A 25,080-nucleotide genomic window follows, 5' to 3' on the forward strand; every position below is an offset into this window, starting at 1 on the left:
TTTTTTATAATAATGAATAAATAACATAATAACTCACGGGACACTTGGGGTGGTGGTGCAATGGCGCGGTAGGCGTGGTGGGAGGACCCGCGCTATCCGGCGTGCCGGGCCAGCTGTCCGTGCTCTGTGGAGACAAAAACATCGTACGTATAAATAACTTGACCTTCATTGGTTGGGTTTTTATTGGCGGTCAAGCTGTAGATTCTGGCTACAGGAGTTGGAACGGTGGGGAAAAAAATGGTTTTATAGCTGCCTATATTTCAAGTGATGTGGCAGTGGGCGGGGTGGACCAATTACTTAGTTATAGTCGTAGGCCGCGTCTGAACGCGAGCAGCGCAATATTAGGTGTAGTGGAAATCAGGGATGTTATGGATATCCGTAACCGTAACCGAAACTTTCAGATATCCGAAATAAAAAAATATCCGTAACCGTAACCGAAACCGGTATAGTATTATTTCAATATTCGTAACAGTATCCATAACATCCCTAGTGGAAATATATCTGACGTCTAGTGATAGACAATAAGAGCCTTCCCCCACCCCCTCACCCTTCACCTCAAAAAGGAAGGTAAAATGGCGATGACTTGGTGAAAGTTGCAGCAAACGCTTTGGCAGGGCAACGAATGAACGAACAGTTGTTATGGAATATGTGTGAGACTTTTACTGCTTGATAAAACTGTCTCCAAAGATGCCTCCACTTACCCGGGAGTCATGCTCCAAGCCAGAGTGGTAGTGACGACGCCACTGAGGGCTGGTGCTGCTAAATGCCGCAAACAATCCAGCATCGTCGGGCGCATCACCTGCTTCGGCCGCCTCGTCTGTGTCCACCTCGCTGTGGTTATAGCAGTCACAACGGGAGCCCTAGCCTCTCCCGTCTTTACGAGAAGAAACGGTAGTATCTATACGCTCATGGGAGTCATGCTAGAGTCCTGAGTGGTAATAGTATCGCCACTCAGGGCCAGTGCTATTGAAGGCTGCAAAGTCTTCCACTGCTGGACAATGCAATCGCCAAAGATCCGCCTTTCTCCCTGAGGATGAAGGTAGGTCTACTTATCCTGGAGTCGTGCTCCATAGAGATGAAAGTCGCATGAAGCGGCATCGCATTAAGAGAAGGTCAGCACAGGATCGGTTGTTTTGAATCTGTCTAGGACTTCTACCCTCTTTTGTGTACTTACCCGAGAGTCATGCTCCAAGTCTGAGTAGTGGCGGTTTCATTGATGACTGGTACTGCAATATCGACTGTTGTGGAAATCTGGCTTACTTCCGAAGGCCGCTAAGTCTTCTACTAATGGACAAGGCTTTCTCCTAAGAGCCGAGAAGGAAGGGCAGTCTACTCAAAGGTCTCTCTACTTACCCGAGAGTCGTGCTCCAAGCCAGAGTGGTAGTGGCGACGCCACTGAGGGCTGGTGCTGCTAAAAGCAGCAAACAATCCAGCATCATCAGGCGCATCGCCAGCTTCGGCCGCCTCGTCTGTGTCCACCTCGCTGTGGTTGTAGCGGTCGCAGCGGCCTGGGTATACACGATTTATGTACTCAAGGTATTTACTTAAACAGTTGTTCTATATGTCTAGCGCTTAACTGTGCCGTGTGTGTGTGAGCAACATGGCCTCGCTCCAACCATCACCATCACGTTATCTTGTCGCTAAATATCATCATCAAATAAATAATCCACTGCGATATCGAATATACAACCACGCTATCACAGTTGAATCCATCGCGAGTATTATCGGCCACAGTTCCAGCTACCCAGTTCAGTTTTTCTCTCGCTCTCATCAAATTGTGATTCTTTGTGATAGAACTAGACGACATGGCCGAAAATGGGAAGTTGGAACTGTGGCCGATAATACATTACATACAGGGTGTTAGGTAAATGGATATATGAGCCGACACTAGCCCATGTTAACATGGTCATATAAATGGTATGGTGAAGTCAGAAATTTGATATCATCATTTTATTTTTTTTTATTTTCATACAAAATTAATTTTATAAAATCCGATTGGTATGAAAAATAAAATAATTAAAATGAAGATATCAATTTTCTGACTTCACCATACCATTTATATGACCATGTTAACATGGGCTAGTGTCGGCTCATATACCCATTTACCTAACACCCTGTATAAAAAAAAACACCTAGATCAAAGTAATCAAATAGGTTCATGGGCCCTATTGTTTGTATGTATTGCGCAAGAAGGTATAATTTGATAAATGGCTCATAAGAAAGTGACATACTGTCGAAGTAGCTGGTATCCTCGTCATTCTCCAGCTGTGGGATGAATTCGGCTTTCCTCCTCAGAAGGTTGTTCCAGTCCAGCCCGTAGAAATACACGTGTTCCTGCACGAAAATATTTGTTACTGATGCACATTGTAATAATCAAAACACATAATTTAAGGCCTGATTTCATTCTGTCAATTTCATCAATCTGAATGAAATCTGATTGGTTATTCAAAATGATTCTCCGCTCTGTTCTGCCTTGGTGGAAACCGGACCGGTCTTTGGTCTCAAAAATCAAGCATGATCTCCCAGTTTTTTCATCCAGGCACTGCGAGCTAATAACTCCAATAATACTGAAAATTGCGAAACATACATGGGGTGATCCGGAAAATTTGATATCTCTGAGGGTTTTATACCTTAAAGCTTCGTTTTGACACAACTTTTTGGGACACCCTGTATGGCTCAAAAAGTTGAATATTAATTTTGAACTTCCGCGTTGCATAATTTAATTAATATAAACAGGTTTTAACGCGATACGCGGTTTATAGGTAATACCAGGCCTGTTCATCTCCGCGAGTTTACATCGAAAACAAAACACGCACGATTGCCCCCTACAAGAGTACTATTCGACAAGGCCTCACATACGAGCGAACATTGACTCACGCACGCGTATTCTTGTGTATGATGGAAGAAAATAAAGAAAATGGTGTACTAAATACTGTATTTAAAACTGCCTAAATAATAATAAAAACACAGAATGTACTTTTTTAAGTTGCCTCAAGACACTGAGAGGTAAATAAGTAGTTAATATTATTCATTTTAATTCATGCTAAATCATGTATTTCCTCCGCCATTTTCTGCAGATTGGCACCTCACGTCACATCATTTTACCGAAGTCAGCCCTATAGCTTCGGCGCAGTACCGATCACTGACGTTTGTCAACAAAACTTCTGACAAACTTGCTTGACTCTTGAGACAAGCTAAATTACACCATATTGTTAATGACATTGAGCATACATTTTTTTAAATACCTTCGCGAAGTAAAACTTCTGTACGTAGTACTTATTATTATTCTGTGGTAATACTAAAATATTACCTGTATTTGCCTGACGTTATGACCGGGTTGCACCGGCCGTGGTCACAGGCTAATGATAGACAGCTAACTGCGTATCACGTCAAAACCCGTTTAAATTAATTAGAAGTCAAATACCTTGACTTGGTGCGTGCCACCGGTCCCCAAGCGATCGCGAGGGTTCCGCGCCAGTAGTTCGGTGATGATGCTGCGACCTTCCACCGCTATAGGGAAGTCCTCCTCCGACGGCCACTCTATGTCGTCTGCATAGGACATACAATCGATTGTAATTTGTTTATTTGTTTTAGGAAGACCAGGGTTTACATAGTACATTAGTAACGTTTGATAACCACTTATTAATGGGAGCAGTTTTTTTTAATTGAATATACTGGAGTTTTAACTACGTGGATCGAGCTTGGGCATCAATTGTATCGTGGTATCCCTAATTTTTTTTATTAGGGATTGATGGTGAAAACGGCCATTAGTCAACCCTTCACCAAACGCTCGATGCAGACAAAGTAGAGTAGTGGTAAATCGTGGGAGAGGTCTATGTCTTAAGAAAGAGTGGGTTTCTCTTAAAAACAGCACTAATCCCATCTTTCGATCTCAATACATCTATTTTTAGTCAGGATCTACAGTTTAGCCACTAGTTTAACCCAACCTGTGAAGTTTGAGTAGCCCGGGAGATACCTGACTTCCTTGTAACAAAAATTCAAAATCAAAAATATTTTATTCAATTTAAACCAGTATTTTGGCACTTATGAACGTCAAAAATAAAAAACACGTCAGCAAGGTCGCGCGGGGGTCCGGGCCGTGAAAGGTTAAGGGGCACTTTACATGTCTCCTTACTAATTTTGGACCCTACCAGCGTTTCGAGACAAACATATGGCATGTGCTGAGAACCTATTATTCAGAAGAATACAGGATGAATTGGACTTACCATTGACAGTGTGAGCGAATAGTTCTTCAGGGGTCTCTCCGAAGAAAGGCACGCAGCCCACCAGGAACTCGTATAGGATGATGCCCATAGACCACCAGTCCACTGGCTTGCCGTAGCCCTGAAAAATGATGTACAGTAAGTTTACTGGTAAACGTTTTCGCTCAGTCGGCTTGATATGGGTTTCTTAAAACTCGAAAACAGCATAACTTTTAATTAATAGTACACAACGTGACAAAAACGATGCGAGATGAAGTATCGCAGGAAACACAATACCACCCACATAGCAAAGGTGGCTTGTAAAGCAAAAAAATAGGACAATTATTTCTAGTGTTCCGTAGCCAAAAGGCAAAAAACGGAACCCTTATACGAGTAGATTCGTCATATAAATAAATGCTAATAAGTGACAAATGAGCGAACATCATGCCTCCTCAACGGGTGCCCTCTCAGACGCATAACATTTTTCATCATAATTTAGTTTGGCATAACAGTATTTGCATAAAGTCTTTTCGCATAAACTTTGATATGCATAGTTTTCTAAATGCATAATGGTTTCTTAGGCATAATAATAACTTTCTCTAATTTTCAATACCATAATTTAAATAATCATAAATGTAAAGAACATAATTTTTATATTCCTAAAGTTTGTTTTTAATAAAATACGATAAACATAATGTAATTATTTATAAAATTTAAAGTCATAAATATTGTCTATAAGAGCAACCAACATTGAAGAGTAAATTATTATGTATTTGTGATGTTGCGAACGATCCTCCTTCCACCTTTATACTCTTTCGGCCTGTAGATTTGTAAAAACTAAATTCTCTGTGTCATTGTCATTTTTGTTGTTAATTTTTGACCTGTCTCTTAGAAAACTTAAGCTCGTGAAAATACATTATGTTTGATCTCAAATCCCTCTTATCTATTATAACGCACATATTATACAGTTCACATTTCTTTTACAAAAATAAGCTTGCCTGGTCTGGAATTATGTAGATCCCGACTGGCCGTGGTCTCTTCCACGTGGTACTAGTCTGCCCTATACTAGAGTGTAATTTAAAAGCCGGAGGCGCGGAGGGAGTGCGGTCCTCGCTCGCTGTAACATATATGCTGCGGAAGCGAGCATCCCAGATAGCAAGCGAACTTGCTGCAAACATGATTTTTATTTGAAATTAGATTGTCACGTCAAATATGACAAATCAAGTTTGTGGCAATATTGCTGTAAGCTTTTTGATTTAGGTATGATGTTTCAAGGCTTTTTTAATTTTGAAGCAAGTTTGCATTTTGCGCTATGTTTCAAAGATGAAGTATCAAGTTTGTTTTTTGTTTGTTACAAACTTGCGTTAAACTGTCATACGCATGGAGCAAATAAATAATCACTAGTGGTCATACGCCAACGTCACTCGCCCGAAGCCATAAAAAAGAAAACAAAAACTTCCGGTTCCGGAAGAAAAAACAGCCAAGTGTTTTGCACTTTTGCAGCATACTCTCTTCTAATCTGTGTTTTGCAGTGCACAAAATCAGTGGTAGAACGTAGAACCTACAAGGTTTTTTGTTTTGCACGGTGTTTTATTTAATAAACGCTTCTGTTGTGCGAATTGGACGCGTGACGTGCTGAAGATTAAAGGTTAGTTCATTTATTTTTACTTTTACAAACAGAATTAATGATAATTATGTAGTTCATATCTATCCCTTAAACCTTATTTACCTACTTTCAAACCCAGGCAACGTGTTCCAAGTGTTCCTAACCCTAAATAGTTCCTGCATGTTCGATCCTGTTTAGTTATGCATATTACTCAATATCTATTTCTAATTATCTATGTGTAACAGAAAGGTGTTATTGTAAGTTGTAAATGTACATCGTGGACCCTGTCTTGCACTGCAATTGGAAAATAATACATAAATAGAACGTCTAAAATTAACAAATATCCTCAAATAAAATAAATTAATTGCTGTACAGTGACTGACATTGATGGAAAAGTCATAGTTTTCAACCGACTTTAAAAAAAGGAGGAGGTTCTCAATTCGACCCGTATGTTTTTTTTTTCCTTTCAATAATTATCATGTTGCTATGAAAATGCTACACTCATAGCACTTCAAAATTGTAAATGTAAATATAAAATACCCCCTAAACATCCTATCCACCTTATCATGTACTTTTATCCTACCTCGTTTAATTCTTAAAATTGTTAGTTATGTCTTAGCAAAGGTAACATAAATTTCCTCCTACATACCTATCTATTATTATATAATATAATTATAATTAATAGTGTTATTTGGTTTCAGACTTTGCATAATGGAATCAAAAAAATTTTTTTTGTTTACATTTTTAGATGAAGATGATGCTCCTGGCATAGTTTCATCAAAGTGGTTAAGATACCAACACTTGTTATTACCCTAATGTATGCACTGAAGAAATCAAAAACAAACTTGAAGAAGATGCCTGCACCTGAAGCAACATGGTCACAATATCAAATAAAAATACTTAAAAGTTATGGTAAAATAATTTTCTTTATTTTTGTATTGCTAAGTTATAACTAGATTCTACTATTGTGAGACTTTTTTATTTATTTCAGAAACTTATGGCGAAGCACGATTACATTTAAAAAAAGCGGAAGAAACCTGAAATTTGGACTCAGACGAAGCAGAAAATGATGTTACAAATGAAGTGACAGTGGACATAATGTCTGCTGTAAATTACCCAGTCACCTCCGGTTCTAAAGAGGCCAAGCAAACACAACTCAAAGCTGTTAACTGCCAATCAGGTAACAGGTTTTTATAACATGCAATGAGCTTCTCTCGTCAAAGATGCAATGCGACAAAATTTCATATTTTCACTTGTTTTAGTTATGACTTTTCCATGTTTTTTTATTTGTTACAGAGTGCATTACAAACAAGCAATATGCTATACAGCAGAGTCATATGATTCAGATTGTGTCAGACCTAGCTAACCAAATGGCTGAAATCAATAGAAAATTGGATTTACCGTTAGCTAGGTCCGAAGAAACATTTTCACCAACAGATGACAATGCAGGTCTTTCAGAACTTTTGGCAAGTCTACCAGTAAAGATATTGCAAGTTTTAATAATTTCGATGACCATTTAAAAATAAACAAGAATACAGGCAATAGTATTAAATACTTAAACACAGGGCAAATTTTATTATTCTATGAAAACATTCTAATGCTACTTTAATTAAATTTCAGATGTCATTTTTGTCTGGTATTGGCGGCAGAAATGTAAGAAGCCTTACGACTAATATGTTGAGACGAATAATTCTAGATGATGTAGCCGAGTTGTATTCGTTAACTGGGAAACAGATGAAAAATTCGAATAAAAAGTCATTTATGAGTACAGAAACCTATAAATTAATCTTTCGTAAGTACCTTTATTTTATTACAAACTTATACAGGGTGTAAATGAATTCATAGGCAACCTTGCAGGGGGTGGCTCAGACCATCATTATGAACTTTTCCTATGACCAATTTTTCCTGTTTTCATACAAAAACTGATCACGAAAATAAAGTTGTTCATAATGATGGTCTGAGCTTCCCCCTGCAAGGTTGCCAATGAATTCATTAAGATACACCTGTATATCTCTCAATATACCTACTACTATTATTTTCTGAATCATTCGTGTTTGTTAGTGTTAATTATTTCTATTTTATTTTTCAGAAATATGTAGAAAAATCAACGAAGATGTAACTGAAGACAGTCTAAAAGAAATTATAAGTGATTGGCTAAATCAAGCTAAAGTTAGACTTTCAAGAAGGTAAGATTTAATTTATTTACATTAGATGTATTTTATTTTACACTAGCGACCCGCCCCGGCTTCACACGGGTACATGTATTATACATATGTATAAAACAAAGTTGCTGTCGCTGTCTGTTCCTATATACATATGCTTAAATCTTTAAAACTATGCAACGGATTTTGATGCGGTTTTCAACAATAGTTAGAGGGATTTATGAGAAAGGTTATATAATAGAACCCCATACGAATCCGGGGCGGGTCGCTAGTTATACATATATTACATTATTATTACACAAGGGACAGACAGACAGCGACTTTCTTTTATACTATGTACCTAGTGATTTACAAATTTTAGATGTGCTCCTTTCAGAATTTTAACTAATAACCCCTTACCCTTATAGTAGTTTTTAAGGATTACTATAAATATATTTATTTCAGACATAGTTCATAATTTTGTTAGTAGTACAGAAACTTATACAATTAAATGTAAAATAATGTCTTAACCTGTGGTAAATATACTTGTTTCTTTTTGTTTCAGAGCAGAAACACAAAATAAAGAAAAAAACCAATAGCGGCGACCATGAAACCGATTTTTTCTCATTTAAAGTAAGATAAGATAAAAGTATAAATAATAAAAAAATATATGTTATGTTTGTTGTTTTATTTAATGTCAAACATGCATATTCATTGCAAGTTTGTTAAGGCAAACTTACATATTATTTATACAGGGTGTTAGGTAAATGGGTATATGAGCCGACACTAGCCCATGTTAACATGGGCATATAAATGGTATGGTGAAGTCAGAAATTTGATGTCATCATTTTATTTTTTTACATTTTCATACAAAATAAATTTTATAAAATCCGATTTGTATGAAAATTAAAATAATTAAAATGAAGATATCAATTTTCTGACTTCACCATACCATTTATATGCTCATGTTAACATGGGCTAGTGTCGGCTCATATACCCATTTACCTAACACCCTGTAGAAGCAGACATAATGCAAGTTTGTTAAGGCAAACTTACATATAATTTATAGAAGCAGACATAATGCAAGTTTGTTAAGGCAAACTTGCATATACTTTATAGAAACACATTAATGCAAGTTTGTCGCTCGGAAACTAGAAAGTTTGATTTAAACTTGCCTCAAGTTTATATACTTGCCATGGCAAATTTGAAACAAAGCTTCATTTTTGATACATCAAACTTACTGCAAGTCAGATTCAAGTTTAAATTGTTATCTGGGATGGCATGCCGGGTATATGTTACGCCAGAGCGGAAGGACCGCACTTCCCGCAGCGCCGGAGATAAGGCAATCCTAATGCTTGCTTGCATGCTTGCTTGTTTGCATGCTTGCATGCTTGCATGCTTGCTTGCTTGCATCCTTGCTTGCATGCATGGTTCCTTGCTGCTTGCTTGCATGCTTGCTTGCTTGCATGCTTGCTTGCTTGCATCCTTGCTTGCATGCTTGCGTGCTTGCTGCTTGATTGCATGCTTGCTGCTTGCTTGCATGCTTGCTGCTTGCTTGCATGCTTGTTTGCATGCATGCTTGTCTATTTATATTTGTTAACATTATGGTATTTTGTATATTATGAATGGTAATATTTATGGCATTGGTTTAGATGCCAATAAATGTGATGCGTAGAAATCGTTATTAAAAAAACGAGAATACAGAAAAAATATATACTAAAATATTATTATAATAAAAGTGGTTATGGCAAATAAAAATATGCCTTATCATTTATTCTGTATGAACGTTATGCGAAATGATGAGTATGCCAAAAAACTTTATGCACTCTTAAATTATGACAATATTTTTTATGCAACCGAATATGGACCCCTCCTCAACCCGTCTGGCCAGGGTGTGAGGAGTATAGTCCAAATCCAATTTATTCAAAAAAATCCAAGTCAAAATCAAAATTAGAGAGGGTCGTGCTTCTGTAGTGGAGACTATTTAGTCATTTGACCTGATAATCATGATGGCTATCACAGTGGAATAAGATTAAATGATCTAATGATTCAAAGTCAAAAGATTGATAACAATAATGTATATTGACCTACAATAATGTAGGTGACCTGAAATACGGGTTTCTTTGAAGCCTATATCAGGCACCAGTCTCTCACACACAAGATTTCAAAAAAAATACCCGTGGATATCATTGGTAGAAGCCTATGTTCAGCAATTGACGTTCTGTGGCTGAAATGATGATATCATTACCTGCCGCAGTATGACCTCTGGCGCGATGTATTCAGGAGTGCCGCACACTTGCTTATCCGAGAACTGTCGCGCCTCCCGATCCGCGTACTCTTCGTATAAGTTTGTTGCCACTGCGCAAGAATACAGGTTTAGCATTTAAAGAGACCCTAAATGTACAGAGGTTTAATGCCCATTTTAAACCTCTGTACATTTATACAAAATTCCTAATTTCTAACCCCTATGTATACAAAATTCCTGTTATTTGTTACCATAGGGTCACTTAAAAATTAGGGATTGATGGTGAAAACGGGCATAAAAGGTACAGAGGTCCAAAAGGTACAGAGGTCTAAAAGGTACAAAGGTTCAAAGGGTACAGAGGTCCAAAGGGTACAGAGGTCCAAAGGGTACAGAGGTCCAAAGGGTACAACGGTCCAAAGGGTACAGTGGTCCAAAGGGTACAGAGGTCCAAAAGGTACAGAGGTTCAAAAGGTACAGAGGTCCAAAGGGTACAGAGGTTCAAAGGGTACAGAGGTTCAAAAGGTACAGAGGTTCAAAAGGTACAGAGGTTCAAAAGGTACAGAGGTCCAAAGGGTACAGAGGTCCAAAATGTACAGAGGTCCAAAGGGTACAAAACTTTAACTTTAGCATTTTCGTTAAAATAATTATTAAGCAGAAGTTTTTGAAAACAACTTACGTGACATTAAACCCATTTTGCTGAGCCCGAAGTCGGTCAGTTTGATGTGGCCCGTAGCGGTGATGAGCAAGCTGAAAACCAATTAGAATTTAGTATTTTATAGAAAGCTAGTATTTATCAACTAAGATGATTCCTGTGACGTTTCGTAGTTTTCGTAGTTTGATAGTTATAGAGATGTCCCATAGTTAAATCCTATCGACATATCTATCGATTTTTTCTCAGTCTCAAACTGTCGCATTTATATTATTGGGACTAGTTTCGCCCAATTGCAATTCGTTAACATCGCCTAACTGAAATCATCCCACATCAACATAAAAGGATTGTACGTGATAATTTATGTGCTAAAATAAAATTTCTTCAACGTGCGTGAGTATGTTACGTGTACGTGCTCGTATACGTCTACGTTTTCATCACTCACTTGTCAGGCTTCAAGTCTCGGTGCACGATGCCATAAGAGTGCAAGTATTCCACGGCTAGCACTGCTTCAGCGAAGTAATGTCGCGCCATATCTGCCGGTAGATGGCCGGCGCGCAATAAAGTACCGCAGTCGCCGCCTTCTACGAACTCTAGTATCAGGCAGAGGTGGCGCTTCGTCTCGTACGAGCCATAGTCACATGGGTGGATATATCTATATACGTACGTCATCCTTTAGGTAGCAGGAAGCCGCTGGATGCAGACTGCTATAATAGATCGTTTCATCCACGAAGACGCGCCCCACCATTCTTCCGCTAATATTTGAGTGTTATCGGCACACGCTAAATGATCCATGAGTGCACACGCACACTACAATAATGACGCTCGGATTGCTCGGATAAAACTCCCCGCACACCGCGCTTCCCTCGACCAAAAATTGGTGAGGCGCGTCTTCGTGGATGAATCGATCTATACCAACCGTGCGATGTGGAAGTCATTGGGAGAGGCCTTTGTTCAGGAGTGGACGTCCTGTGGCTGAAATGATGATGATGTGTCATTTACTCACTTGTCAGGCTTCAGGTCTCGGTGCACGATGCCATAAGAGTGCAAGTATTCCACGGCTAGCACTGCCTCAGCGAAGTAGTGTCGCGCCATATCTGCGGGTAACGGGCCAGCGCGCAATAGGGTGCCGCAGTCGCCGCCTTCTACGAACTCCAGTATCAGGCAGAGGTGGCGCTTCGTCTCGAAAGAACAGTACATTGTCACCTGGATGAAGATTAGATATGTTTATTTTTTGTTTGGACTGCAGTTATAACGATTCTAGGCGACAATAAGACTAAAGGTATACAGGCTGGCTGTACTGAATGTATGGAACCTGGAAAATTTTTCCAGATTATTATTCTGTAACCTATTACCAGAGTAAATACAAATGAGTAGGTCACCTTCATAGAAACGCACCGAGCGGGATTTGTATGTGAGCGCGCCAATACGTATGCGGCGCGCACGCACACACTGACGAAATTCGGCGCAACTCCCCGCTAATCCACGCTAAATTTTGATATTGATAACATTTGATAGAGCTCGTGAAGCACTTTCAGGATCAGTAACCAGGTTTAAGATATCTTTTATCGAGTGAGATCACTTATCGTTTCCACCCTGTATTACTATAGCATGATTTTTAATACATTGTAGAATAATAGTGCATCACAGCCACAGCAAAACTTACCACGAAAGGATTGTCAGCAAAACTGAGTATATCTCTTTCCGCGAACGCTTGCTCCACTTGGTTTCGAAGGATCAGGTTGTTTTTGCTTATCTTTTTCATCGCATACCTGAATTGAAAAGTAAACACTTAATAAGAAGCCTAATTATGATGATATGATAGGAAAAATATTAATCAGAGTCTCCAATTTTCAATTGTGTGTGTGAACTTTACAAACTCCAATAAAGTCGCAAAACACCTCAAAGTTCTATGGGATAATTGCAGAACTTTTCAAAAGAACTCACCTCTGCCTGGTCTGCTTGTGTTTGACGAGATACACGGCCCCGTAGGCGCCGTTTGAGATCAGCTTGATGACTTGGTAGTCGTTTTCCGACGGCGGCGCTCCGTTGATGGATCCGGGCGCGCCGGGCGGCGACTGGCGGCCGCGGGTTCTGAAGACAATAAAACTCATTTGATTTTTGCAAGTCGGCTTTTAAAAGAAAGAAAGAAAGAAAGATACATTTATTACAATGGACATCACACAAATACAGGCAATTACATAGACATGACAGTGGCACATAATAATGGAAGAAGAAAAAAATAAAATAAAAACAAGAGTAAACTGAGCAGTGCCACCCATTCACCAACAAGATGCCCACTGCAACGGGACCCCACTCAGCATATGCCGTGGCCCACGGTGACGAAGGTCACGGCGCTGGTTTTCAGTGTGCCCCATGCCGAGTGAGGGTCACGGACCATTGGTAAAATAAATAAAATAGTAAGCTAGCTAAGTAATAAAAAGCACTTTGTATTAACCCTACCTTCTTATTAACTGCTTCGGGACAATAAATGGGTCAGTACTGAGAAGTAGCGCAAGAAACTCAGTCACTATCGTCAGCCACTTTTTCAAGGGCACAAATTAATTTGACAATAAGGTCAGTAACATGGTAGTGGAAAGAAGGGAGGGGAGTATATGAGGTATTAACTAAATATTAATAATTTTCTATCACCCATGTATTTTCGTGATGTTATCTCATTCTTTGAAGGTCTCTGTCTCCCGCTTTGCAACAGAAAGCAGTCGAAATTATATTCCAAACTCCTCCTATATTTTTCTTATTAAATTCGTTGGTGGTTCCAAGATAGTAAGCTATTTAACCTTCGCTGTTTGGGTTTCATTAGATGTCGGACTGTAGATTCTGGATTTACAGGCGTTGCCGTCCCTTTTCAATGAGGGCTATCGTTTTTATACTTAACAGTTGGCAACCCTGGCGATTGACAGGACCTTACTCTACAGTGGCGCCATCTTGATGAGTGCAAATACGATAGTCCTCCTACCACTTTAGCGCTCACCAGTTGGCGCCACTGTCTTCGCTACTAGCAAGTGACAGGACCTTACTCTACAGTGGCGCTAACTGGTGAGCGCTAAAACGATAGCCCTCATTGCTCACAATAAAAAGAGATTTCAGAATTTTACAGTCAACACAAAGGTTACACATTTTTAGCAAAATAACACCTATTCCAACTAAATAAGGTGCACTCACTTGTTGGGCGATATGTTCTGCGGCGGAGGCGGTGGCGGCGGCGCGTGTAACTCGGCCAGCGGGTCGCGGGAGAGCCCTAGTTTGTGGATGATGTACTGAGGGATGTCTGTTGTTAAGCCCTGGAGAAAGAAGGAGTTATTACAAACGGTCCTTGGGGGAGAAAGAGAGAAATCCGCAATAGAACCGCCTCTGTGGGCTAGTGGTAAGACCACCTGATTCAGCCGCAGAGGTCCCGGATTCGATTCCCAGTGGGGGCAGATTTTTCTGTTCAGTTTGGTTGGTGTTAGGGCTTGTTTTAAGTCCGCCTGGCTAGCTACCACCATCTTACCTACGAGTAAGTCTGTCGCCATAACAACAATGTTAACAGAATTGTTGTATTGCGGCAGTTAGAGGTAAGATAGCCAGTTCCTCCGTGGTTGAGGATTCCGGGAGAAGCTCGCGTCCACCTTCGGCCTGATCGTCACTTACCGTCAGGTGAGATACAGGCCAAGAGTTTCCTCGTTGTTGATTTAAAAAAATCTGCATAATTTAAGGGCTCTCGCCCACGGCGACTGTATCGCTACTAACGCGCGTTAGTCGCATTTGCAACGCACTACAGAAGTGATGCCAACGCGCTACTAACGCGCTACAGCAGCGCGACTGCATCGCTACAAAAAGTTGCCGTAGGCGAGGGCCCTATCCAATGGCCTACTTATTGCACCTATGTTTCACAAATAAATATTTTCGATTTGTTTGAAAATTTCTCTCATCTGATAACCCCTGACACTTCATCGGAACCTACTCATTTTCTTCCGGCTTAATAATATTTTCGTCAGTCCTCAACGTGAAATGTATTGCCAGGGCCATCATCGTCGGGAGTGGCAGCCATTTTACCTCCGAGGATTCTAAAATCCTGGGGGTCTAGTCTGTATTTTTCATGGGGGAAAGGGGGAAAAGCAGACAGCTGGCCATCTCGTGCCACAGGAATTAGCAATCTCTTACTCTCACATCACCAGCGACGCCACTTGCGCGCCCGCTTCTGACGTCTTCTATCGCGTCTGTGTCTGCAGATAGCGCTCATAGCCTTCTAGTAACTCGAGCCTACCGTGGGTGTTCCTCTAGTGACTCCAATCTACCGCGCGTGTCTCTCTAGTGGTTCGAGCCTACGTCACACACCTGCAGATGCCTCGCGTGGCCCTCGCACGCCGCACAGCCGGTAGAAGCGCTCCGGGTCGAACTCCAGGCGCTCCAGCAGCCGCGTCACTAAAGGAGCCACTTGCTCGCCCGCTTCTGATGACTTCTATCGCGTCTGTACCTGCAGATGCCTCGCGTGGCCCTCTAGTAACTCGAGCCTACCGTTCGTGTTCCTCTAGTGCAGTGGTTCTTAACCTTTAAGTCATGAGGGACCATTTTACCAAATTTCTGTCTTGTCAGGGACCACCTCATAATCATAATCGGTCAAATGTAAACCAGTTTGATTGCAAAAATCAGTTAAAAGTGGTTTTGACCAAGGTGTGCAAGTGCACTTCGTGGACCACTTGGAATGCCTCCAGGGACCACCAGTGGTCCGCGGACCACCGGTTAAGAACCACTGCTCTCCAATCTACCTGGCGTGTCTCTCTAATGACTCGAATCTACCTCGCATCCTCTCATGTCCTTCTAGTAACTTGACCTACAGACACACACCTGCAGATGCCTCGCGTGGCCCTCGCACGCCTCCAGCAGCCGGTAGAACCGCTCCGGGTCGAACTCCAGGCACTCCAAAAGCCGCGCCGGCCGCGCCATTGCCAGCACCAGCCGCGTCACTAGAGGAGCCACTTGCGCGCCCGCTTCTGATGACTTCTCGCGCGTCTAACAACCACAAATCACCAGTTTATTAAAGCTCATAGCAGACTTATCAACTCGGAAAGGGATCAACACCGTATCGCCTTTCGCGAGCTGTCATCACCTTTCACGCGCTGTCAACCGCAAGGTGAGGCGGTCCGGATAAATGTGCGTTGCAGTATGGAGTTTCCTACAAAGAATACTGACCGCCTCGAGTTGATACGGTTACGATCCCTTTCCGGGTTGATAAATGTGCTACGTCCTTTAGTCTTCACTGCAGAGCAGACCCTCTCCAATTTGCCTAAGGTGGACAGATGGAAGATTCAACCTCATCCACCAGAGGTTACGTTATTATACACCGAACGTTAAATTCAGTTGCTTCGGACGCTTCAAAATATTGACGCCCAACATGTAGCTTTCTGATACATCTTTAAAATTATACTCCTATATCGTGTCTGTTATCGCGAACATAATTTAGTGAGTAAACTTTTAATAAAGCTTAAATGAACGTTTTATCAGTTCAAAAAACGATTTCACATTTTGGCGCCCAACATGTTGTTTTCTAAATTACTGTTCACTTTCTTAAGGTCTTGCAATCACTAAGAGCTATGTCTGTAATGTATTTTTGTTATTAATTAACGTTACCTCAGCCAAAAGTCGGTCTAAGCTGTCGGCCATATCGTAGAAATAGCTGCTGGTGACTTGTTTCGATTCAGACTTGTGCAAGCAATCGCGGGCCATTTCCAGTACCTGTACACAGAAAATTAAAACAAATGAAACATAAATTAATTAAATTCAATATGTGTAATAAAATAAAGATTTGGAAAATATAGTGTTGAGTTGTGGATTCGATTAGTGGATGATTGAAAGTGATTTATATAGGTAAGGTGTAATAGTGACATACAAAATTTACTTCACTAAATAAAGTTTTTGCGATGTTTTTATATTGAAAAGTTTCACAAAGTTAATATTGGTAAAACGTTCACTTCGACAGAGAATGAAATGTGAATGCTTTGAAGGCTTTTGACAAGTATGTTTTGCTAAATAGCGTACATATAACATGTGCTTAAATAATGGAGTTTGAATTAATGAAGTAATGAACATAAAATTATGTTTTGAAAATTACCCAACCTTATTTGAAGCAGTAAGGTTCGGCCAAACCAACGCGATCAGCCGGCGTGCAGCGATGGCGACCAGACTTAAATGCATTGATCGCCATCGCTGCACGCCGGCTGATCGCGTGTGATCGCGTTGGTTTGGCCGAACCTTAATAAGCATCTAAGTCAAATAAAATTTACTTAACCAATAATATTACATATGATACATTATGTAAGCCTGTAAAATCAAGTGCACCCTGTGTTATAAATCCAGAAAGTCCTGAGATTACCTGTCTCTGAACAAATCTCTCTATAGGCGGTCGGTCTGGTTTCTTATCTAACTCGGTCACCTCCTCGATTAGGGATCTCAGTCTGGAAGAGAAGTCTTACATAAATACCATAACATTTTGATCTCAACCTAAGACACGTCAATGGACTTTGAATCTTACATTAATGTAATAAAGTTCAACATACATTAGCCAAATGTACTATTTTGAGGTAAATTTGATACGTTGGATAGTAATAATTCAGAGCTAGATTGAGACTCGGTTTCCACCGAAACATAGAAGAGAACAGACGAAAGAAGATGCGTTTTGAGTATAGTTCTTGCAACTCACAAAGTCGAGTGAGCTTTACTTGTGTGTGTACGTACGTAAAGTCGGATTCTTTAGAAATTTCCCTAAATGTAAACAAATATGGCCAACTGACATTAAAACATTTTTAATCTGTGCCCTAGTGAGACGAGAAAACCTCTCGTTAATCGCGGATTGAAATTATTGTAGTACTTACGTACCTATAGAAATAATTTATAATGCTTTATAAAGCAATGCATTAAACAATTAGTAGTACATTCAATGAAGAAAAAATACATTGTTGATTAAGACCCTATTTAAATCTATTTATAGCCTGACCAGGAACATAAAAACCCTGGCATAGAGGCGCGTCAATTGCATTTGATAGTGCAACACTGAGTACAGTCGTACCTGTGTTAAATTAATAGGCTAACTTTATGTATCAGGATTCAGGATTACGGGCTAATTTGATATTTTCATAAATTTACGAAAAAATATTATTATAGGTAACCTGATTTAAATAAATTAAATGAAACCATCAATCGAGCTAGTAGATTTATTTTATTATTCATCAATAATCAAATTCAGAACTTGAATATTCAACTGCAATGTCTGCTCATGAACGCTTCAAACTCGGTACTTCTTTCCCAATCTCATAAAATTCAACACTTAGAAAGTGACAAAATTTTTAAAATAGGTAGTTGAAACAAACCACAGCTAATTTTCATAGTGGACTGTACTATACGATAAACATGTCAGTCAATTTGACAACCTTTGTCGGAAACATTATTCAATGAAAATATTGTCCGAACCCTTAGTATTTCTCTTCGACAAATACTTTAACACATTGTGAACCACTTTTCTTTCACGACTATAAAAATATTTTAGCAATTTAATTCATAAAACCAATTGCGCACATTTAAAATAAAGTTTGTTTACACTTTGACAGCAATAGACTGACATGCAAGGTGACATGTCAATGAAGTTTTCAGTTACTGTTGCCATTAAAAGAAATTAGTACCATTAGTTTTCCGCAACATGGCGAGGGTTTTTATGTTCCTGGTCAGGCTATAAATGCAATCAGTAATAAAAATAATTGAATAATTGAAATAAATTTACCGATTATTGTCTATGACTTACAGGTTACAACACTGATGTGTCAGAGACAACATGGAGATAACACATAATTTTAAACTTCAAGTCAATTTGACAAGTCTCACAAATTTTCATCTTTCACATAATTTTGCTAAAATAATTTGTTTAAAGATTGATTCCAAACTTGTATAATCGTGAGAATAAAGTTGGTTTCATGGGCTTGTGAAATAATGTGTATGATATTATGAACACGTAAGTGATTATGGTGTAATTGTGTGCAGAAGTGTTTGTTTACATTTAAGGAAATTTCTAAAGAATTAAGGTATATACATGCACACAACGATAGTGTAATGCCTATCAAAACTTGAAAAACGAACAGTAGCAAGCCATCACACATGTAAGGGCTATATTTCACAGGGACACCATGGCGGCGCAACCAGTCGCCGCTACCAACAAAATGTATACAGCTTTGCGCAACCAAACGGACACCAGGTGAGTAACTCTCTTTAAAGCTGTATACATTTTGTTGGTAGCCGGCGACTGGTTGCGCCGCCATGGTGTCCCGGTGAAATATAGCCCTAAAGCTCACTAACCTTCGTGAATTGCAACAACTATAACCAATCAGATTTTGTTATTTCAACGTCTCGTCTGCCCTCAGGGGGGCTACTCCGAAACGCTGTTTTCGTAGTTTCGGGTCTATCTGTCACCGTCACTCATACTGGCATCTCGCTTTGTCCGAGAGGGATGGCAACATACGAAACTTCGGATGACGTTTTTCGGAGTAACCACGCAGCTTTGGTTCGGGAGTTCTGAGGTGCAATTGTGTAAAGGTATCGTATTCATTTGACAGTTCAAAACGTACGCTATATTCTGTCAAACGCTTAGATAAATAGATTTTATCCTACGTTTCGAACTGTCAAATGAATACGATTGCTTTACACAATTGGACCTCAGATTGATTATTCAAAACACATCTCTAGTCTCTTTTTTTCTTCGCTAACTGGGGCTAACAATCGAATTCTGTAAAGGTGTATACTCACTTATCATTCATAGCCTTCTGTGCGGCAGGGAAGCGTGCGGCAAATAGTGACGACATGGCCGAAACTGCGTCATCACGCGCGCCTTCACCGCCGCTCCCGCCCGCACCCCCCGGGGAACGAGATGGGGAACTGTGAGAGAGAAAGACATACTTAATAATAAACAATAATAACATTTTACATTGCGTCATCTCCCCAAGGAAACCATGTTTGCCCTATTGACACTAGAAAAAATAAACTGGAAGTGGGCATAGAGGAGCAATATGGTAGAAAAGTTCTGGGATGGAGAGCACTTACCGACAAGTGAAGGCTATGGAGGTTGAAGGAAGCAGGCCACTTCCAGGTGGGATAACATTGCGTGAGGTCCATCTTTTGGTCAATCGCTTGAAAGATGACTGATCTTTGTGGAAATCCTTGATGTCCGGCAGTGGACGTTCTATAGCTAAAATAACGATTTTATGATCATGTGTGATAGACGTGAATACCCGAGACTTCGCCGCGTCGGACCCTGGGGAGGCCTATATCCAGCACTGGACAATAATATCTTATGCTTGAGACAATAATATAATGACTGATGTTTGCACACGCATCGTACCTGAGACTCCAGCTGCTTATGCGACGCGGTAGTCTCCGGGGAAAGCCTATATTCAGCAGTTAACGTTCTATAGCTAGAATAACGACGATGATGATATGTGGTATATATGTACTCCTGCGCATGCCGTGCTATGTCCTATAGCTGAAATGATGTCAGTGAAAATTATGCACGTATACGCATATTACCTGAGACTCCTAGCGCGCCGAGCCAAGCTTTGGGCCTCCAGCAGTGGACGTCCTACGACTGAAATGGCAATGACGTATATTTGTCAATGTATACCTGAGACTGCGACTCCGCACGCGGCGCGCCGGGCTCTGTGGGGGAAGCCTATGTCTAGCCGTAGATGTCCTTTAACTACAGTAACGATGATGCTGATGTGTGATAGACGTGAATAGTCGCCGCGCCGGGCTTTGTAGTGAGGCCTATGTTCCGCAGTGGACGTCCTACGACTGAAATGGCAATGACGTATATTTGTTAATGTATACCTGAGACTCCTGCTGCGCACGCGTCTCGCCAGGCTTTGTGGTGAGGCCTATGTTCCGCAGTTCCGAGAGTCCTATGTTCCATTGGACGTCCTATCGCTGAAATGGCAATGACGTATATTTGTCAATGTATACCTGAGACTGCGACTCCGCACGCGGCGCGCCGGGCTCTGTGGGGGAAGCCTATGTCTAGCCGTAGATGTCCTTTAACTACAGTAACGATGATGCTGATGTGTGATAGACGTGAATAGTCGCCGCGCCGGGCTTTGTAGTGAGTCCTATGTTCCAGTGGACGTCCTATCACTGAAATGCCAATAACGTATATTTGTCAATGTATACCTGAGACTGCGACTCCGCACGCGGCGCGCCGGGCTCTGTGGGGGAAGCCTATGTCTAGCCGTAGATGTCCTTTAACTACAGTAACGATGATGCTGATGTGTGATAGACGTGAATAGTCGCCGCGCCGGGCTTTGTAGTGAGGCCTATGTTCCAGTGGACGTCCTACGACTGAAATGGCAATGACGTATATTTGTTAATGTATACCTGAGACTCCTGCTGCGCACGCGTCTCGCCAGGCTTTGTGGTGAGGCCTATGTTCCGCAGTTCTGAGAGTCCTATGTTCCAGTGGACGTCCTATCGCTGAAATGACAATGACGTATATTTGTCAATGTATACCTGAGACTGCGACTCCGCACGCGGCGCGCCGGGCTCTGCGGCGACGGCGCGCGCGCGTGCGCGTGGCCGCTGCCACCGCTGTCGGACAGCGACGCCCAGGTGTTCATGCCGCTGCCTTGCGAGCTGCTGTTGGGGCACTTGAGCCCACTTACTGCCCCGGAGCATCGGCTGCGCGAATTTGCGTAGGAGGCATAGGAGGAGGACCGCTAGCGCTGCACGGCACCAGATGGTGCCATCCGTGCCGTGAATTTCAGGCCCCAGAAGGGGGAGAACTGAACTATAGGGACAAGGACGTAGAAAAATAACTTGTAGGGAGTCAAGAAATGTGGCGCGGTGGAGTGCAATCTGCCTTAGGCAGCCGCAATTCCGCGCACACCTCCCGCGATTCGGCCAGTATAACCGCAAGGTTGGTATGGCCATGGGTGGTGGTGGGTTGCCCCGGAGCATCGTACCTGAGACTCCATGCAGCGCGGCAGTCTCTGGGGGAGGCCTATGTTTAGCAGTGTAGTCCTATAGCTGAAATAAAGATCTTGATGTGTGATACTTGAGATCTGTGAAGAGGCTTATATTCAGCAGTGGGCGTCCTATCGCTGTAATAAAGACAATAATGTTATGTGGTCATTACCTGAGACTCCTGCTGCGCACGCGTCTCGCCAGGCTTTGTGGTGAGGCCTATGTTCCAGTGGACGTCCTATCGCTGAAATGGCAATAACGTATATTTGTCAATGTATACCTGAGACTGCGACTCCGCACGCGGCGCGCCGGGCTCTGCGGCGACGGCGCGCGCGCGTGCGCGTGGCCGCTGCCACCGCTGTCGGACAGCGACGCCCAGTTGTTCATGCCGCTGCCTTGCGAGCTGCTGTTGGGGCACTTGAGCCCACATACTGCCCCGGAGCATCGGCTGCGCGAAGCTGCGTACGGCTGGCATAGGAGGAGGACCGCTAGCGCTGCACGGCACCAGATGGTGCCATCCGTGCCGTGAATGTCAGGCCCCAGAAGGGGGAGAACTGAACTATAGGGACAAGGACGTAGAAAAATAACTTGTAGGGAGTCAAGAAGTGTGGCGCGGTGGAGTGCAATCTGCCTTAGGCAGCCGCAATTCTGCGCACACCTCCCGCGATTCGGCCAGTATAACCGCAAGGTTGGTATGGCCATGGGTGGTGGTGGGTTGCCCCGGAGCATCGTACCTGAGACTCCATGCAGCGCGGCAGTCTCTGGGGGAGGCCTATGTTTAGCAGTGTAGTCCTATAGCTGAAATAAAGATCTTGATGTGTGATACTTGAGATCTGTGAAGAGGCTTATATTCAGCAGTGGGCGTCCTATCGCTGTAATAAAGACAATTATGTCATGTGGTCATTACCTGAGACTCCTGCTGCGCACGCGTCTCGCCAGGCTTTGTGGTGTGGCCTATGTTCCGCAGTTCTGAGAGTCCTATGTTCCAGTGGACGTCCTATCGCTGAAATGGCAATGACGTATATTTGACAATGTATACCTGAGACTGCGACTCCGCACGCGGCGCGCCGGGCTCTGTGGGGGAAGCCTATGTCTAGCAGTAGATGTCATTTAACTAAAGTAACGATGATGCTGATGTGTAATAGACGTGAATAGTCGCCGCGTCAGGCTTTGTAGTGAGTCCTATGTTCCAGTGGACGTCCTATCGCTGAAATGGCAATGACGTATATTTGTCAATGTATACCTGAGACTCCTGCTGCGCACGCGTCTCGCCAGGCTTTGTGGTGTGGCCTATGTTCCGCAGTTCTGAGAGTCCTATGTTCCAGTGGACGTCCTATCGCTGAAATGGCAATGACGTATATTTGACAATGTATACCTGAGACTGCGACTCCGCACGCGGCGCGCCGGGCTCTGTGGGGGAAGCCTATGTCTAGCAGTAGATGTCATTTAACTAAAGTAACGATGATGCTGATGTGTGATAGACGTGAATAGTCGCCGCGCCGGGCTTTGTAGTGGGACCTATGTTCCGCAGTGGACGTCCTACGACTGAAATGGCAATGACGTATATTTGTCAATGTATACCTGAGACTGCGACTCCGCACGCGGCGCGCCGGGCTCTGTGGGGGAAGCCTATGTCTAGCCGTAGATGTCCTTTAACTAAAGTAACGATGATGCTGATGTGTGATAGACGTGAATAGTCGCCGCGCCGGGCTTTGTAGTGGGACCTATGTTCCGCAGTGGACGTCCTACGACTGAAATGGCAATGACGTATATTTGTCAATGTATACCTGAGACTGCGACTCCGCACGCGGCGCGCCGGGCTCTGTGGGGGAAGCCTATGTCTAGCCGTAGATGTCCTTTAACTAAAGTAACGATGATGCTGATGTGTGATAGACGTGAATAGTCGCCGCGCCGGGCTTTGTAGTGAAGCCTATGTTCCGCAGTGGACGTCCTACGGTCCTACGACTGAAATGGCAATGACGTATATTTGTTAATGTATACCTGAGACTCCTGCTGCGCACGCGTCTCGCCAGGCTTTGTGGTGAGGCCTATGTTCCGCAGTTCTGAGAGTCCTATGATCCAGTGGACGTCCTATCACTGAAATGGCAATGACGTATATTTGTCAATGTATACCTGAGACTGCGACTCCGCACGCGGCGCGCCGGGCTCTGTGGGGGAAGCCTATGTCTAGCAGTAGATGTCATTTAACTAAAGTAACGATGATGCTGATGTGTGATAGACGTGAATAGTCGCCGCGCCGGGCTTTGTAGTGAGGCCTATGTTCCGCAGTGGATGTCCTACGACTGAAATAGCAATGACGTATATTTGTTAATGTATACCTGAGACTCCTGCTGCGCACGCGTCTCGCCAGGCTTTGTGGTGTGGCCTATGTTCCGCAGTTCTGAGAGTCCTATGTTCCAGTGGACGTCCTATCGCTGAAATGGCAATGACGTATATTTGTCAATGTATACCTGAGACTGCGACTCCGCACGCGGCGCGCCGGGCTCTGCGGCGAAGGCGCGCGCGCGTGCGCGTGGCCGCTGCCACCGCTGTCGGACAGCGACGCCCAGTTGTTCATGCCGCTGCCTTGCGAGCTGCTGTTGGAGGAAAAACAATCGTATATTTTTTTTTCTTATAAAAAATCAAATTACTTAATGAGGGCAATCGTTTTTATACTTAACAGTTGGCACCCCTGGCGATTGACAGGACCTTACTCTACAGTAGCGCCATCTTGATGAGTGCAAATGCGATAGTCCTCCTACCACTTTAGCACTCACCAGTTGGTGCCACTGTCTTCGCTACTAGCAAGTGACCGGACCTTACTCTACAGTGGCGCTAACTGGTGAGCGCTAAAACGATAGCCCTCATTCCTTTACTTGTGACAAAAGTTGTCTTTTTAATTTAAAACAAAACGGTACGTACCAGTGGCGTAACTATAGGTTGGCTGGGCTGGCAAAATGCCAAGGGCCCCCGTCCCGAGGGGGCCCCTGCCCAAGACCCTGATCGTCCCCGTCCCCCCTCGCGATGTTTCAGGGCGCGATGGCCCCGGGACCACCCTGAATATACGCCAAGTGCCCCATGCCCAGAATTTGCTACGGGCCTCGGATGGTATAGTTACGCCACTGGTACGGACGCCTCTCAAACGTTCCCGTTACGTTTGACAGGCGTTTGCAAGTTTGAAATGGTACTTATTACAAACACGAATATAATTAATGGGGAATAATGGCAAATGTAATGCTGCCATC

The 25,080-nt window shown here is 42.6% G+C and overlaps 1 protein-coding gene and 1 long non-coding RNA gene across 3 annotated transcripts in view; one reads left to right on the forward strand and one right to left on the reverse strand.

Moving 5' to 3' along the window:
- Window positions 1-18,990, reverse strand: part of LOC135084059 (microtubule-associated serine/threonine-protein kinase 3) — a 41,778-nt gene extending 22,788 nt beyond the window's left edge. Inside the window, exons 1-15 of the mRNA XM_063978802.1 lie at window positions 18,971-18,990; window positions 17,217-17,298; window positions 16,475-16,579; window positions 15,692-15,856; window positions 14,027-14,145; window positions 12,791-12,937; window positions 12,510-12,615; window positions 11,850-12,049; window positions 10,871-10,941; window positions 10,198-10,307; window positions 4,227-4,344; window positions 3,425-3,549; window positions 2,232-2,334; window positions 1,354-1,508; window positions 38-124 (exon numbers count right to left, since the gene is read on the reverse strand). Coding sequence (XP_063834872.1) covers window positions 38-124; window positions 1,354-1,508; window positions 2,232-2,334; window positions 3,425-3,549; window positions 4,227-4,344; window positions 10,198-10,307; window positions 10,871-10,941; window positions 11,850-12,049; window positions 12,510-12,615; window positions 12,791-12,937; window positions 14,027-14,145; window positions 15,692-15,856; window positions 16,475-16,579; window positions 17,217-17,298; window positions 18,971-18,990 — 1,713 coding nt within the window. The remainder of the gene's footprint in view (window positions 1-37; window positions 125-1,353; window positions 1,509-2,231; window positions 2,335-3,424; window positions 3,550-4,226; window positions 4,345-10,197; window positions 10,308-10,870; window positions 10,942-11,849; window positions 12,050-12,509; window positions 12,616-12,790; window positions 12,938-14,026; window positions 14,146-15,691; window positions 15,857-16,474; window positions 16,580-17,216; window positions 17,299-18,970) is intronic.
- On the forward strand, window positions 5,362-8,625 carry LOC135084322 (uncharacterized). 2 transcript variants are annotated; one of them, XR_010259820.1, is made up of 7 exons: window positions 5,362-5,850; window positions 6,510-6,720; window positions 6,800-6,988; window positions 7,105-7,352; window positions 7,429-7,600; window positions 7,898-7,994; window positions 8,515-8,625. It is a non-coding gene; the product is annotated as an uncharacterized LOC135084322 (long non-coding RNA). The 2 variants fall into 2 exon arrangements; XR_010259821.1 differs by having other exon boundaries at window positions 5,364-5,850; window positions 6,557-6,720.
- Window positions 18,991-25,080: the final 6,090 nt, after the last annotated feature.

The sequence above is a fragment of the Ostrinia nubilalis genome, chromosome 25 (genome assembly GCF_963855985.1).
Source record: "Ostrinia nubilalis chromosome 25, ilOstNubi1.1, whole genome shotgun sequence".
Classification (NCBI taxonomy): Eukaryota; Metazoa; Arthropoda; class Insecta; order Lepidoptera; family Crambidae; genus Ostrinia; species Ostrinia nubilalis.